Consider the following 18,410-nt stretch of genomic DNA (forward strand, 5'->3'; position numbering starts at 1 on the left):
AACCAGTAGAGAACTCACACAAAAACAGCCCAAAAAGAAGAAAAAAAAAAAAGCTCTTCCAATTAATTTTTCTTCAGTGCAAAAAAATGTTAAATTGTGAAAGTATTAAGGTGTTAAAAAAATGAAACCATCAGTTCATCGATATACATTAATAATAGTGCTTTACTGTATTTATCCTATTGAGATATTAAATATCAGTAGATGACAGTCATTACTACCCAGAAAGAAAAGTCTGGTAATATTCTATATTTTTCTTTTTGTCAGCAAATCCCATGAAAAACCCAAACCCAAAAATTCATTCTTCCCACTTGCAAGTATTGCCTGTATATCCAAAGCCTGACATATAGTAGCTTATTCCTCTGGATCATATTCTTCCATTGTTGTCCAAAAACTGTTAAAACAGAAATGAGCCACACTGTAGTACTGGCTGAAATGTTCCTTCATTACAGTAAACACAAGCTGAAAATAGACTAACAAAAACACTGATTATATTTGCCAAAAACTAGTTACCTGCTGTAAAATGATTCTGATTCAAGTCTTCAATAAGAACCGAGGGGCTTGGAGCTGAGAGCCACAGACAGAGCAGGGAAGTCTGAAAGTACTGAGAGATGGACTAATGCACTGTTGGTTTTGGGGAAGCTTTTGACAGCAAACTATGACCTGCAAGGCAAAGGTCACATGATTGACAGGTTAACTGGAGCTGGGATACTGCGAGTAAGCTAAAAATGCTAGCACGTTTTCTGACGGATAAGTGCGATTAGCTGTACGAGCTGCTACAACACTAAGGCCACAGACTGTTTTGCAATTTACGTTGAAAAAAAAAAAAAAATCACAATTGATACATTTCAATACAAATTTAAAACTACATTTGATGTAGCTTTACAACAATAGCAGAGAGCTGTGCACTATTCATTATCTTTCTCCAGTCAGACATTTTGATCAGAGCTGGTTCAAGTACTTCACTGGGCAACAGACCCACACATTTGGGATTTTAAATGTGGTTTTCAGTATCTCATTATAAATTTGGTTGGCAATAAAAGCACAGGGACAGTTGACTTATGCTTCTTCACTAACTGGAACTCTTCACTACGAATAGACAAGCTAGCAAGTCTAGTGAAAATTAGCCTACTGTCACCAAGGCTAGCTGCAGCAGTCGGTATTACTGGTATTTAGCTTTTAAAAAATAAAACCCATTTAATTCCTTTTGGCATAGCAGTGCCCACATTCATCACATAAAAAAGCCAATTTGCAAAATACTAAGCATGTTATCAACATTTAGTCGGGCAACACACACTACAACTATTACTCAACATGTCTACTGCACAGCTGTAGCAGGAGTCAGATTTCAAATAGAAAAATGTCAAAAGCCTGATATGAGATTTAACAGACCAAAATCTGCTGCGAGGGCAATTATACAGAGACCCAGCATTGCTTAACGGTTAACAATAATTCTTGGGGTCAGTTTGGGTCACATTTGATAGCGCTGGGACCTCGAAACTTAAAAATGAACCAACCGTCTAAGCATTCATTTTGTTTAAAGTAAACGGAAGATCCAGTGTTAAGGGTCAAAGCATCTCTCATATGTTTTCTTGGAAACTGTCCAGTGTAATCGGTAACACCGGTGTTGCCAAAATCCTATTAAGCACTGTGAATATTCCCTGACTGTGGCATCCCCACTGACACTTTTGGCTGTCTCTGGCGGTCATGTGACCCTCGCCTTACAGGGCACAGCAGTCCTTCAAGTCTCCAGTTGGTTTAGGCCTTTTCATGGGATTTGTTTTAATAACAAAAATATAAAACATCACCAGCCTTGTATTTTAATATTGTTTGATGGCCATGTAGAAATGGAGTCGCATCCAGTCCCACATTTGGTGAGTCAATGAATTCATACAGTCCTTCAAAGTGAAAAGAATCAATATCTAAACATCAAATATAGTAGAAATAAGGCCCAGAAAGTCTTTTTAAGTCATACTCTGTCCCTATATTACATTTCATTTACGCTCAAATTAATGTATTTTTTCCAATCATTCAGTTTATTCAAGAACTCCCCACATTTTGGTCTGAGCTTGAGGGGTTTGATTCCATATCAACATCCTCAGACTCCTTCCCATTTGTCTGTTCCTCCACACGTGTGTTGGTATTCGTCAGTGACCCGTTTGTCGCCGACACATTTCCCTGCAACGTTTCTTCCTCTTCCTTTTTATCTGGCACTTGATTAAAATCAGTCCTTGGGATTTTCTCCTCCCTTTCTGAAGAAGGAGAGGGTGAATGTTTTGAAGTCTTGAGGGGGGTTTGTGTCGAAGGGCTCATTTGACCAGTGGCTTTATTAGCTCCAGCTTTTTCCTCCGTCTGTCCACTCGCGATGCCCCCAGCAGACCCGTTGCTTGGCAGCACCTTATCGTCTCTCTTCTTCTTCGGTGGTTTTTGAGCATCCATGTCCCCATCTGCTATGCTGCTGTCTGGTTCCTGGATGGTGTCCGCTGAGTTGTTGGTTAATTTGGGCTCACTGTTCGCACAGGTCTCGGTGTTTGCTGTCACAGTGTCAGGACTGAGTGACTGCTCCATTTCATCATCATCTGCTGTGGAGTCATTTCCATTCCCCACAACTTCATTACTAGACTCAGCCTCTGCATTTCCATTTCCGACAGCCTCAGCTTCTGAATTTGGCTCAGGGGAGGCCTCAGACTGTTTGTTTTTGTCTTTACTTGCCGTTTTATCCGTTCCTTTCTGAGCTTTTGTAGATTTATCCACTCCATCCTCTTTCTGTTGCACAACTGCTTCTCCATCTTTGCTTTTACTCCGTGAGAAAACTTCATCTTTTCCATCTCCATTCCCAACACCTTCAGATCTCTTCTCTGCCTTCCTGAACTGCTTCTGAATCTTTCTGGGACACCACACAAACTTATCTTTTGGCTCAAAGTGAAGGTAGGCAAAGCGCACAAGCTCCTGACGTTTCTCCTTGTCCAGGACAGCAAACAGGAAGTAGTCGAGCACGCTGCGTTTAACACTGCTGAGGGTCTTCTTGACTAGAGTCTCTTCAAGAAAGAAGCGCACAAGTGGGGCTTGGTAGTGCTCAAAACCCAGCTCTCCCAGGCTCTTCAGGATGCGAGTGATGCGCAAGTTGTTGTGCATATTCCTGTAAGGGAGAGGAGACAGTTGAAGCTGAAATCACAAGCAAAAAAGAACTTATCTCAACTGTTGTGTCCACGATAATATTTAAATACTCACCGCTCCAGGTTTCCAAATCGATCCTTCCAATTTTCTGCACGTTTTACTTCACCCGTCTCTTTGTTGACCAAACGGATGCCATAGAAACCCAACATGAGTTCATAGGACTCAACTAGTCTCTTTTTGGCGTCTTCATTCTTCTTGAAGGCCTGGTCAACATAGTGGAAAGTAAAAGTGTTCAAAACAAAAATGTATTTCAACAGCTTTTATCATCACTCATAACAGCAGTATGGGTCAAAACTGATAGATATATGATATTAAGGTTATCTGATATTGCATTTTTTGTTTGCATTTCTAGCTGGCCAGTTATTGGTAATGTTATAAGTTAAAACGTTTATGTGCCCATCTGTGATATCAAATATGAGATGGATTCTTTTTTTTTTCCCACGCTAATTACCCAATTCTGACAGCCAATACCAATAAGATAACTAATAATTACACATTTCTGTATTCTAAAAAGAAGTTGATGTAGTTTACGCAGACCAGAGGGAACGAAAGGCTCAGATGATGGGTGACTTAGTATTTCACAGCTCTTACCAAACCAAATCTAACTGATATCACTTTAACAACAAAAACAAGAACAGCTCTGACTCTTAAAATGTTCATTGATTATTTTCAGTTAAGTAATCAAAAAATTAAATAGGCCATTTTTCCTCAGAATTCAAATTAAATGCTTTGACAATCTGTTAAATCAGATAGTAGTATAGCAGCTAATATACACAAAGACCACAATAGACCAGGATATCTGGATAAGCCAATAGACAGATAATTTATTGTGCATGCCAAGAGTAAAGTTATTAAATGGTAGTGTTTGCTTGATAATCAATGTGCTTTCTCATGTCTTGCAATGCATGTAATAACTGTTGGAACACCTTGTAAAGGGTTGACTTTGATTCTGAATAACATTTTTTAGTGCCAGTTTTATAAAAAATATGTTTAATAAAAAGAAATTTAGATTACACAATAGAATACATTTACACACTTCAAAGGAAGTAGCTGTTAAAAGACCTGGGAACAGTTGAAGAAACAGTTTATACTCTTGCACATTTTACTCAACCTGATAACTGGACTGAATTGACTGACTAAATATCTGCACAGTTGGATTACATACATATAAATATAAATAACTGTCAGAGGGAACATTATTATCAAAGAGTATGGCAGAAACACACCATTCTAACATCTAGTCTGCTGTGAAGAGGAAGGAGGAGGGAATGACTGTGTGGGTGACGTTTGTGGTACTGGGAAATGGTGGCAGAGTGAGACCTCTTACTTTCTCTGTGCTAAAGAGCAGCTAGTGTGGATCTGTCAACCGTCCACCATGTCAGCTTCAAGTGTATTCCTCTCCTTTTACCTGTCAGTCTGTAAGCAAGACCACACTTGACATCAGCTCACAGTGGCGAGGACAGGATATGCCAGAGCTTCGATCCCAGTTGATGATGTGGTGAAAGGACTCACTGACAAGCTAACAGGTTAGCTGCACTGGCTAGCCAACAAGTGGCAAGAGGTTTACTTATGCAGATAAGTAGCCGGCAATTTAAAAAAAAAAAGAAAGATCCCCCTCTCTGGGCATAATGTAGTGTGTTTCCTGCATGCCTCTATGACATGTAGTAATAAAGTAGAAAAAAGTAGAAGTAGAGCTGTCAGGCTTTCCATATCTTTTTACATGTTGAAGCAGTATGCAGGAGGCTCTGAGAAGAGCAATTCTCAGCGCTTTGCGAGTATGGATGGTGGTGTCTTTATTGTAGTCTCTCAAATATGTGAAACACAAGAGCACATGTGGTGTATGGATTAAACTTTGTCTTTATCTGCTCTAAACTGTGAATGTTAGCATTTCCAGCTAAGCTTACTAGCTGCAGCAACTTTACCTCCAGACCTTTCAGTTGACAAGTTGAGTTAACAAAAGTACCAACTACACTTATGACATCTGCTTGTGAATCATTATTTTAGCCAACAATATCCACAGTCATCACCTAGAAATGAGAACCTCCTTTTGCTTACTTCTCTAACAGACATGTTTCAACAATTAATCCCACTTCTGATGTTACATCTGCCACTATTATCACTGTAAACTGCATAAATCCAGTGCAAGAATGGAAAGTTTGGCGTGTGTAGCTACAGTAACTAAGGAGGGTGATGCTTAGCGAAGGGTCAATTAGCAGCATTATTAGATCTGTGCACAAACATGCTGCATCCTTATTTGCTCACTGACTAGATTTACCCCTTAGGTATCAAAACTGTCTATGCTATAAAAGTATCAAAGTCCAGTACCCAGCCCTAATGAACAGTTGGTTAGACTGGTGGGGTCAACAATTAATATTGAGCCTAAAATAAATTTGTTGTGCCAGAAATTGCAAGTCACCAACGACAAGCAAATTCTACACAATTAACTTTTTGGTCGAGTGTTCAGTTAAAGATTTGTTTCCTGTGATTCACTTACCTCAATTTCCTTCTTGGTGAGTTCTGAAGCCATGTAATTAACCCCCGGCTCTCGCAGTGGAAACAGCCTTACAATGGCAGAGGATTCAGAAGAGAAACAACACAAAACCAATTAGCATCTAATGAAACTGTACTCTAATTCGATGAAGATGAAGTCAATGGTCCCTGCAACAGTTTGTAATACCAACAAAATATATACTCTTGGTGGGTCATCCCATAAAATTACCACATAGAACTCTGGAGCCCTATGATGTTACAAAATACATGCTTCTAATAAACAGTTTTGAATCTGCAAACAAAGCTCAACACTGTCAACTAGACATAGTTCTGGTTATCACTGGAATGTAATGTGCACTTTATCACTGTTTCTCTTTTGTCAAATCTGAGATGATGGCTGAGACGAGAAAGCTGTGATTATGTAGATGGAAGGCAAAAAGCTTTTTTTTTTTTGGAGGTTAATTTCTACATTTGAAAAATACAATGTGGGGGGCTCATGATTAAATCAAACCAATAGCTGATGTGTGAAAATGGATTTTTACTCTGATCTTTTCACTGGAACAAAGAAAGAAAAAGGCCAAGGTTTCATAATAATCTGTAAACATAATGTAATGTGGTGCAAGTGGTCTGAGAGAGGACTAGACTTCTGCTCCTCCTCTCAGATCCATTTTCACACTTGAGAAAATCTAGCTCCTGACGGGCGACTTTAGCCAATCAGCGAAAGATAGTTAATTGCTGAGTCTTGTTCCCAAACCATCAGTAAGTCATAATCAGGGAATGAGATTGAACAATTATATTTCTCCCAAATCACTCGCTTCACCTTTAAACAATGACTGTGTGGTATTCTTTACTGTTTTCCTTTATTAGGAGTGCTTTAAAAACAGGTACTAAGCTATTGTCTTTTTACTTGCAGTTGCTTCTTTAATGGTATTTGTTCACTGCTGAAAAAGCCCGTCTGAAAGCAGCAGACATGAGCATTACAGCAAATTTTATAACACACATTTTCCTAATCTAGAGCAGCAAACCTTGCATTACTCTTTTTTTATCAGCACCACACTTCTTACTTAAGAACATGTAACTTGCAAGGTCACCAGAATAAGATGACACTTGGCCACAGTCAAAACAATGACCACAAGCCGTAAACAATACATACCACTGAATGTACGAGTGAACTCTCTCCAGTCTTTTGTAGTCATTTTTCCATTCCTTGAGAAATGAGTCAATGTAGACATCTGTGCCAAACGATAAAGACAGCATCATGTCACCATACACAGACTTTCCCAAACACTGAAAATATCTTGTGAGAATGTCTAAATATATTACCATCAGGAGCGGAGGGATATTTATTGAGATAAAACTGCAAATTATTCATTTTGTCCTCTGAGCACTCGTCATCTGTAAGATTCTGTTAAGAAAAAAAAAGGAGAACAAAACGGTACAATTTTATCTTAATCAGGTGTGATGGACATAGGGCTGCACAAGTAATCAAATAATAATCCTGACATGATTTTGGCTCCCCACAATTAAATGTACAGCTGTAAAGATTGCTTGATTATTAATCAACTATTAAATTAATTGACAACTATTTTTTTATGAAAAACAGTCCAAAGTCTCTTGTTTCAGCTTCTCAAATGTGAATATTTTCTGGTTTCCTTAATCCTCTATGACAATTAACAGAATATATTTGGGTCCTGAACAAAAAAAGACATTTGAGTACGTCATCTTAAGCTTTGGGAAACAGTGATCAACACTTTTACCATTTTCTGACATTTTATGGACCAAACAACAGACCTATTAATTGAGAAAACGATTGAAAGATCAATGAAAACAATTTTTAAACGCAGTCCCAATTAAATGCACATAACTAACCACAATATTGATGCTTAAAACGTGTCCTCACCAAAACCCTGCCCTCGTCCAGCATCAGCTCACACTTCCATAACACCGCTTCCTGACTCGAAGAAATGCATTGTACTACTGCATGTTCTCTTTCCTCCCCCTCACCTTCTCTCCCTCCCTCTCCCTCTCCCTGGTTCCAGCAGATGGCTCTCACCTTAATAAAGAGCCTGGATCTGCTTGACGTTTCTGCCCGTTAAAAGGAAGTTATTCATCACTACAGTCGCCTCAGTGCTTGCTCTTGGTGGGAACAGTTGGGTTCATAAAGAGCATGGGATAGTCCGGCTCTTAATGAAAAGTATCATGAGATAAATGTATGATTTGGCGATATACAAATAAACTTTAATTGAAATTAATTAGCAAGCAATTGAACAATTCTAATGAAGATGTCCTAACCTGCTCTGTGTCAGTCAACATGCTAAGCAACTTGTTGCTTGTTAAAAAAAAAATGCTCACACTGGGTCTATTTGTGCAAAATTTCACTCAGTTGCTTGACCTCCAATCTTTTTCTTTAGCCCAACTTGATGCGGATGTCCTTGAGGTTTGTATTTCCCCTTATCAAAGCAGTCAACATAAACAATAAGAGACTAAGAAATGAGGCTGAGAAGCAGGACCTTTTACATGATCCACAGTAGCCTTTTAATTAGAATATTTTCAAAGAGGACAAGAGGGTGAGGAAAAAGGTTGGGAGTTACAAGTACAAAAACTGCCCTTGAATTATATAGAAACAAGGCTGACTTAAGATCATTGTGTTAATGTTTTGCACTCCATCTGCTCGAGTTTGCTCCCTCGCTGTGTAACAGTGATATTGTACAGCGCATCATTGTATGATTGTAGCACAATGTGAAAGTGACAGCAGTGTTCTGGTGATTTAATTTTTGGGGTAAAAGGTTTTTGTATAAGTACATTTTTATTTTGCTACTAGGAGATGCACTGTGAACAAGGACCAGTTTTGATTCACAGATCTGTACATGAGCAGGAATGCAGCTCAACACTGATGTGAAAGCAGTCCTGTTTATTTGAATAAGAATGTTTTGTCCCTAAAAATCAATAAATAATCTTGATAAATAATTGTGATCCCAATATTGACCAAAATGACTGTGATGACCATTTTGGCCATCACTGTGCAGCCCAAGATGGACAGCTTGTGTTTGTTGTAAGATCACTAAGCTGCTACTTACAGGATATCCTCTTCTGTAGTTCTGCATGTCCTTTGCTGCCCTCATGTTTCTGGGCGTGTGATGCCACTGCAAATAAAAGTGAAAGTGAAATTAACCTGCTTCACACGTTTTACCGTTATATAAGATAGGGTTTGCCGTGAGCGCATCCTAATTGAAAGCAACTATGACAAGTCGTGCAATCATTCCTAATGATACCTCATTCTGTAATGTTTCTAATGACAGTAGAAATCTGGCATAACGTTATAACGTTACAAGTTAACAAGGCCAAGCTAATCCATTTCCCACATCCGCTACATGACTTAAGAGTTTGATTTCCATTCACTTTCATTATAAATTACACACAGTGCACAATAAACACTCTTAAGCAACCCAATATCAGCATTTACACGTAATGCCAGCGCTCTAAAGTAAGCTAATGTCCGCGGCTAACAGTTAGCTAGGCTAGTTAGCTAGTTAGCGAGCCTGCAGCACAGAGGCATAAAGCTAACTATCATTAGCTTTCCAGTCATGGCAATAATAGCAAACGCCTGGCCGGATGCAAAAGCAGTGAGTTACAAGTCAACATATTAAACGCCATGACATGGTTTACTTTAAGTTCTGGCTTGGCTGGGTGATAACAAAGCGCATACATTGAACTTACTAAAGTCCAGCCGCCAGATTTGTTTTTGTCTTGACATGACCGACGGGTTTGGCTCTCTCCGGCCGGGTCGTCTCCGTCACTCTCGGTGTCCCAGGTTGAGTCGTACTCACACACACAGTCGTCCTCCATCATTAAAAAAAACGTTATATGACTGCCTAAAGCTAAATAAACGTGTAACCTGGTTTAGCACTGTAAACGAGCACGAATCAAGTTACACTTGCATGTTCAGGTTACACGGGGACGGCCCTGACCATCCGTCTTTCCAGTCTACCATCGTCAGACAGCGGCACCGTTGGCGGCTGCAGTACTAATGATGCCTTCAAGTACTCCCCCTAAAGTAGTAATTATCGCACTTTACATAATTTGACGCATATTTGCGTTCACCGTGAGCCTTTAAATAGATAGATATTCAAGAGAATTCACATTTAAAGTGAAAAAACCTACTCCAGTGATGTTGAGATGCTGCCTCATTATCACGTGGCTACAGTTTAAAATAAAGACGAAAATAAAGATATACATGAAATTGCTGATAGAGTTCATTATCATTTGACCTCAGGAAGCCAGTTATTCCTATTTGGCCTAAACGCCCTCTCCGAGCTAAAACAATCATAGGAGTTTTACACCACTGTAGTTTTATTTGACACTTCATGGATGTTTTTTTAAAAGTACTTCCTGAACAAGGACTCGATTTTCCGACAAATATGGAAGGCAGCACACTCCCTGTATTGGTTGATGGTGCAAACCAGCTGATATGAGTCAGGGTGCTTATATTAGGTACAGAAAAACTTTCACTTGACCGTTATATAACAATAAAAAAAGAAAAACAGTAAGCCTATGATGGATTTATTTATATATAAAAAATCAGTATAACGCAACAAGATAATTTTATTAACAAATACAATGTAAAGTATAGTATGTATTTATTATGACGCAACATAATTAAACATACCAAACATCAGACCAGACTCTGAACAGCTGTATATATGCCAATATCAATATGAAAAATATATTTGTAGATATGTTTCTTTATGTTAACAAAAAAATAAAATAATTGTAGGACAGATAGCCCAACAAATGGGCCATGGCCTGAAGATTTTGATGGAGATCCAGATAGGAGATATAACATTAAGTCTAAAAATTCATGGGAGGGGACAAAAAACAAAACAAAAAACAAAACAAAACAAAAACAAAACAGAAATCCAGCAACTCTTCTGCTTAATGATCACATTTACATATCTGTGGGGCTGTTTTTGGTATAACAACTCAGATTAAAGTGAAAACACTGCAGAACACCTGTGCATTAAGAGGCCATTTTTAATGGTTTGACTTACCATTAAGGATAAAATCAGCTGCTGCATATAAAGCTTTTGCTAACTATGATAATATTTTGTTTTGTATATGGGCAATGATGAACAATATCAAAATATTGACAAAGCAAAGATAGCAAAGATACCAAACAGCAAAATAATCACCAAGTAATGAAGTGGGATTATACAATGATCCAAAATACCAAACAGTGTTTGCTGCTTCCCCATAGGAGACAGGTCATTATTTTTTAAAAAAAATCTCTGGATGATAATGAATAAAAGTTGTTATCAGTTCTGCAACTGACAGTTATTTTAAATATGAATTGACAAAGTTTTGTGCATAAAATGTGAGAAAAATGCCCTTCATAATTTCCGACTTCAAGGTGATGCCTTCAGAATTCTTATTTTCTCTGAGTTAGATATTTTACTCACATAGGATAAAGTAAGGCATATTTAACAAAATATATTTGGTATTTTTGCTTGAAAAAATACTTCAAAAATTAAGCGATTATTTAAAATAGTGCTTGATAAACCTTTTGTGGATCTGATAATCAGTAGAAACAATATGAAGAATTATTTGAATTTGGTGATTCTTTCCAAACGATGGAGAACTTTTAGGAGTTCTCAGCTGTTACTTTGTTTTCCCTGATTATAAACAATTTAAATAAAACAAGACAAATAATATACCTTAAGCAGAATATATAAATCCAATATTAATATTTTTAAGAGAGAGAAAAAATACTAATATTATAAACAGATCATACTCAGTACTCCACGCATGAATATGAAACAAAGTGAACAGTGTGACACAAGAATGTCTGCATATTCACAAAGCAGCAGCTCAACTATCCTATCTGACCTTATATCATTAACATACGATCATCAGTTCTGTGTTAGAACCTTTAGATACACTGCAGTCAGTCACACACAAACGCACAGTCCAAGTTCCAGTAATCCAGTCTGAGTTCTCCTTAGAAGTCTCTTATACATGTGTAATATCTTTAGTGCATCATAATTTGGACCCAGTTTTCATGCTATAAGGACCAGCAGCACAAAGGAGTCAAAGGTGTGAACATATAATTGGACTGTGATGTCCATTTTTTCCGTAATTGGACAGATGCATTTATATATGGTGGGAGTATTTCATTATTAGAAGGTATAAATAGAATTGTGTATTATCACAGGGGATTCAATGTTGAATGGCCGCTGGTGTGGGTTTCTATTTTTGGTTTTAGTTACTGTGGAAACCAGAGGGCTCTGCAGGCATCCAGTATTTGCTGTTGCTATTTAGTGCCTCTGCTTTAGAAAATGGATTCCCTATTGCCTTACCCTCAGCGAGTTTAATACAGTTGGAAAGATCTGTTAATATACACGCAGAGATGATAATAATTATGTAAGCCTGGTCTTCCTGTGTTTGAATGGGGATTTGACAGGAAATCAGGAAGTTTACACCTCTGCCTCCTATTGTGAGCTGAGCTTCCTGCTTCCTATAGTTTATACCTGCAGGACCCTGGTGGGTGCAGGAAATCTGGGGGAACTTTGTTTGTGTTGCTCCAGTTTTTTTTTTAATATTCAATGCTAGGTTTTTGTGTAAAGTGTTTCATAAGTTCACAGGGTGTGAATATTTATTAAGAACTACTCTCTTCATATGAAGTTGTTTGTGTAGAGCAACCTGTTTTAATTTAGTAATGTGTAAATCTCTACTTACATTATAGGCTAAGTTTGAACTTATCAACAGCCTCTTATCTGACTGGCTGCCAAGCTACAGTACTCTGATCTAAATTCATCCGTCTCTGTGTCTCTCTGGCTTATACTTTGTTGGCTGTTAAGTGATCACAGCTAACTTAAAGCAAATAGGAGGTTGGCAAAGCTTGTAGGAGCTTGGAGTCTTTTTATGACGTTGGTGTGGTTTGTTTACAGCAATTAATGTCTCAAATGAACATAGCAGCGGTAGAATAAATACTCAGTTGTTTTTACTTCAGTAAAAATAGCTGTACCACAATGAAAAAAATGCTCTGTTATGAGTGAAAGTCCTGCATTCAAAGTCTAACAGCAAATTGTACTAAAAGTATAAAAAGTACTCACTATGCAAAATGGCTGCATTCAAAATTTTACATTTATTATGTATTAGTTTTTATTCTAAACACGGTGAATTTGAAACTGTGTATAACAATGCATATTTCATAAGCAGGTAATATGTTGACATAAAAAAGTAACTAGTGACTAAAAAGATGCTTAAAAGTAAATGTATAAACAACTAAATGTACTGCGGTAAAAAGAGTAATATTTGTCCCTGAACTGTAATGGAGGTGAAATGTAAAGTTGTAATGTTTTATAGAATATCACAATAAAAATGTCTCTGTACCACCTCAGTGATATTGGTGATATTACATGGTTAATTATTTTATTTTATAAAAGGACTCCTACTGACTGCTACATTATTTTTGTTTTGCAATTTTGCATACATAATTCAAACATTCATTCAACATTTTTTGCACATACTCATGACTGATTACTTTTATTTTATTTTACCAAAGAAGGAAAGCAGAAGCAATTTCAGTTAAAAGGAAAAAATAATTTTATATTTTTTTTAAGTTGTCATTTTCTTTGTTTCTTTTTAATATCTAAACAAATATCATAAAGATGACTTTTTTTTAACAGTGGCATTATCATACCGTAAATTTTTGGTTTTACATTCCAAGTAAAGTAGCATAAAAAGAAATACTCAAGTAAGGTACAATATTTGTACTTAAGAATAGTACTTGAGTAAATGTATTTGATTACATTCCACCACTGGAATGTATGTGGATGTAGGCCTGTGTATTTTAAGTAGGTAGCAGTTACCCACACTGTGGTTAGCAGTGACTGGTGAGTCTTATATGTGGTAACAGTGAGTCACATAAAAAGATAATGTGCCAGCTGCTATGACTGATTGCCATTTTTGCTGTTTTTCCTCAAATAAACTGTTTCAAAGTTGTGAAAACTGTGTGTAAGCACACACACATTTGTGATAAGATTTCCCTGAAATGTAATATTTAATTTGTTTCTATTATTTAAAATATTCTCTTTATATTTATCTCTCATATTTTATATTTAAATGTAGATATCACACCTTCTATTCTACACATTTTCACTGACCAGGACATGGACAGTTTTTACAGAAGTGCATTAACTGCTTACTTATATCCTAACTATGAATATTATAATCTGGTAAATGTGTTTACAATTTCAACAGTAAATATGGCTGAATGATGTGCTGCATTTGTGTATTCAAAATGATTCTGTGATTTGCAGCAGCAGCCGAGATAATGTGACAAAGTGAAGCCACCAGGGGTCATTTAAGGCTTCTTGCATCCTTCAAATGAAGCAGTTTGCACGCTGAATTATTGGACCGTATGAGAAGCTGTGAGTCATATTCTAACTCCTGAGTTATGTGGAGGTTGCTGTCATTTGTGCTTCATGCTGTTCTAACAATTCATTCATCATAAAGGAAGCAAAGATTTAGAATATATTTTGAGCAACATTTAGTCTTTGGTGACTAACTTTAGAGACAAAAAAACCTTTCCAGGGGTTTTATCACGATTCATAATATCTCAAATCTCATCAGACTGCAAGGTGTGCTACATTTCCATATGATTTTATATACAGAGAAAAAGGGGATTCAATAGGATGTAATTCTCTTCTGTGAAGTGATCACATGAACTGCTAGGAAAGTATTTGCTGACAAGGCAAACAGATGAAAGAAAACAAGCCTCCTTTCTGTTCACTGAATTGCACGAAAAGAAAGTATAACAAAAATAATTAGATCGAATGTTATTTCATAGAGGAAATCAAGAAATACAAAGGGGAACACAACATTTTTCCTCAGAGGTTTTCACAGAGAGTGACTGACTTAACATGATGGTAGACGATATCGTTCAAGGTGATGAACTCTCACAGACTCAGATTATTACCACGTGTCACAAATATATCTCGTCTCCCTCGTATACAGTACAAACAGACCTCTGGGTGTTATACCGCAGCACCAAATATAACTCAGCCAGTCTGTCAGTGACTGATCTGGCTTGTCTAATATTGTGTTGTCTTACCTGGTGTGCTCTCTGTAGATGAAGGCAACAATTTTTCTACTCTGGCAGGTAAAACATTTTTAGTCTCTTACCTTGCTTAGTATAGTGCAAGCATTTTTAAAGAGATTACTACTTTTGCAAGCAGTACTTGTTTAAATTTGGGCATTGTTAAGTGTTGAGTGTTACATCTATGATCTAATTATGTTTCTGTGTTGTTGTTTTTGCCCTGCTGTTGCAACATTGCATGCTAAAACACATAAATATACTAAAACTGTGATTCTGTGCATTCTGTATCTGTTTTTTGTATATCACAAACCATTAAAGACTGCTATCTATATGTCACGAAAGGCAGAACCCAAATACAGAAGGCTTACATTATTAAATCACCTAGGGGGAAATCTGATTTTTTCACTCTATTGTTAATTTTTACACATGTGTAGGCCTGAATACACACATGCACATGCCATTATTGGGAGAGGTGGTAGAGTGATGATGATGATGGACTTGGACCACTGGACAGGCCACTCTCTGGTTCCCAAGCCAAGTCCTTATGGACTGAGCTACTGCTATCCCGACACAGAACAGGCACATTAGTGAAAAGGAAAGTCTTTCATTTGGAAGTAGGAGGTCTTTTTTGATTCATTAGATAAAAAAACAAACAAACAAAAAATCATTGATCATTTTTCATGTAAGGCGTAATGAGCACTAAGAAAAGGAAACAAATTGGTGAGATTAGGTTTTCTCTCTCAGTTGTTAATTTTTACACATGCGTAGGCCTGAATACACACATGCAGTTATTGGGAGAGGTGGCAGAGTGACGGGGCTGATTGGAATCAGGGCAGCCAAAGATTCCTTCTGCCGTCCCCTGACGGAGAACAGGCACATTAGTGAAAAGAAAAGTCATTCAGTTTGAAGTTTGGCTATGTGGGTGAGATGGTGGCTGGCAGGAGTTATGGCTGAGGTTAATCCAGGAAAGAGAACTGGCTGGTGGGCTTGGCAAACTGGCGAGGGGCGCTGGCAGACAGGTGATGCTGAAGACGCGGAGAACAGGTGTAAGCATCACAGGCTGGCAGGCAGACAAACTAGTAAGCAGGTAAACGGAGTAGCAAACTAGACTTAAACTGAGCAAAGGTATGACAATCTAGGGAACTGGCCATTGGTGCAGAGTATTTGTAGTGAGGCGGTGATGGCCTGTAGCAGACAGGTGTGATGGATTGCAAACACCTCACTCATAAAAGAGTGAAAATAACAAAAACATACTCACACACAGCAGGCAGAAGATAGAGGAAGGGCTGTGACACTAAAAAAGATTTAAAGTTAATTTTTGACCTTGGCAACAATCGTACCACAAGGTCCATATACAAAGTACGAGGTTGATTTACAGTATTTATCATTATTATTATTATCATTATTATTATTAGTTGAATAAATAATCATCTCACAGCCTGAGGAAAGATGCTGTGCTGTAGTCTGGTGATATGACAGCAGATACTCCTGTATCTCTTGGCAGATGGCAGCAGAGTGAACAGACTGTGGCTGGAAGTCTGTCCTTTGTCTTTTACTAACCTTCAGGCTCTGCACAGGCACCTCGCCGATATTGATTTACTATGATACAATATTTTCTTCAGTTCATTCCTTCAATTCTGCATGTTTACATTTTCATTTTTTTCAAACCACTTTTTTGTCCATGTTGGCTTTAAAGTTGGGACCTTTTTAACTTTCAGTAGCTGTTCTGGAGCTATATTAATTTTACAAAAGAAAAAGAATAATGTTAGAGGGTATTAAACTGATTTGGTTGCTATTCCAAAAGTGTGTAATCCTTTTTCTCTTCTTTCATGCTTTGGTTTGAGAATGGCAGTGGCACAATTTCTCTTCTTAAAAATTGTATATAAAGGCATAGCATACTACTGTATCATGGCATCAAAGCCTTCTTATCCCTGCTATCCACCAGCTTCAAACTTTTTTATTGCTTCTCTTTCCAGTCATTCTGCTCCTTTTCGAGTCGTACGTAATACAATTCAGACAGGAACTCTGGTTCAGTCAGATCTTTCATTCAACATTTTGTAAATTTAGAAAAATTTATCTTCATTTTAGTATTAGTACTCTTCAGTGTTCTCTGCTTACATACTAATAATTTATGTGTTTAAATTGTATATTTAAAGGAATGTCATGATAACAATGATAAATTCAGAGTTTTGTTCATCATCAGAAGAAACTGGATAATTCAAACAATGATTTATGTCTTAAATCTTTAAAAGCCTAAGTCAAAGGAAGTAGATCATTATATCGAGATCATTAAATACCTTGCAGTTACATTCACAACTGTCCATATCTTTGTGTCTTCAGACATTCATCTTCTTGTCACTGACTGCTCTGACAGCAGGTCTGTCTACACTCAGATCCTCTCTCTGAATCGAGCTGCTTCATCTCACATTCCTGTATTGTCCCTGTCTGTTAATTTTTCCTCTCCCTGTCAAAGCCCAGCTTCTGTTCCCTGCTAAAGACCCCCGCTTCATTCTAAAACTTTGGCTTTAACAGAGGAGCTTAATTTTCGTAAGCCTTCCTCCAGGATTTTTTTTTTTTTTGCCAGATTTGCATTTTTTTTTCTCCTTCAGAATTGGCAGATGGGTTTTATTTAGGAGAGAAATGCGCCTCCAGGCACAAGGTCCTCTTTTCTCTGCATGACGCCATGTGCATCTCTGAAACGGTTTTGTACCATCTGCATATTCTCAGCATCAAAACAGAAACTGAGGAGGTCTTTTTGATTTCATGAGTTAAAAAAATGGACAAATGCTTGTTGTGGACAGTGTTTAACATGACAAAAGAGGAGTAAAATAAAAAATGACTAATAGGATTATTTTTCATGTGGGGCGTGATGAGCAGGTGTAAAAACATATTTTTGGTAAGAGCTAAAAAACTCTTCTATATTAGTATAGTATTACTGTCCTGCCATAGTCCTGCCCCACATTTAAAGGACCAGTATGCAAGATTTATTGGGATTTAGTGATTGGGATTAGAAGTATGTTTTCATTAGTGTATTATCATTTGAAACTAAAAATGATTATTATTATCATTATTATTATTTTTATTACCTTAGACTGAGCCAGTATTTTTGCTGCCTAAAATGCCTGATTTCACAGCAGCTTGTATTATTATAATTGTGAAGAATGTTGTGATCGTTTTAGGTAGTTTACACAATTAAATTACACGTTATATGTTTATATCTTATGTATTTTTGTACATTAAATTAAAGATCAAAGGCAATTTGCTCCATTCAGAATAAAATCACACTCAGTGTTCTAAATAACCTCACCAAAAAGGTTCAGGTGGATTTTCCACAATGAAGCAAATTCTTTTTGGAATTCAAGATCAGTAAAAATAGCATGCACAAAATTAAAAAATATAAAAGTGCACAGAGTATTGATAAATGTTCTTTTCAATACCCGTGACAAATTTGAAAAACAAACTTACATATGTGAGACGTACATCAATGAGGTTTGTGTGGGGGAATGCTATGACCGGTGAAACCCGCAGGAAGCCACAATTGGTCAAATTTGTGTAAAAGCTGCAGTGATTGGACAAAATTATATGGCCATGCAGAATTCATGGAGATTCATGGAAACAACAACAGCAAAAGAAGAAACAGAAAGAAAAA

The 18,410-nt window shown here is 37.2% G+C and overlaps 1 protein-coding gene across 1 annotated transcript; it reads right to left on the reverse strand.

Annotated features, from left to right (window-relative positions):
* Nucleotides 1–1,750: 1,750 nt before the first annotated feature.
* Nucleotides 1,751–9,702, reverse strand: ogfr (opioid growth factor receptor). Its single transcript, XM_084720699.1, has 7 exons — nucleotides 9,382–9,702; nucleotides 8,742–8,807; nucleotides 6,988–7,069; nucleotides 6,818–6,896; nucleotides 5,669–5,735; nucleotides 3,229–3,377; nucleotides 1,751–3,136 (listed from the first exon to the last, which is right to left on the reverse strand). The coding sequence occupies exons 1-7, from the start codon at nucleotides 9,511–9,513 to the stop codon at nucleotides 2,038–2,040; spliced, it is 1,674 nt and encodes a 557-aa protein (XP_084576825.1). The 5' UTR covers nucleotides 9,514–9,702; the 3' UTR covers nucleotides 1,751–2,037.
* Nucleotides 9,703–18,410: the final 8,708 nt, after the last annotated feature.

This window comes from Lutjanus erythropterus, chromosome 6 (assembly GCF_056507025.1).
Source record: "Lutjanus erythropterus isolate fLutEry1 chromosome 6, fLutEry1.hap2, whole genome shotgun sequence".
In the NCBI taxonomy this organism is placed as follows: domain Eukaryota; kingdom Metazoa; phylum Chordata; class Actinopteri; order Lutjaniformes; family Lutjanidae; genus Lutjanus; species Lutjanus erythropterus.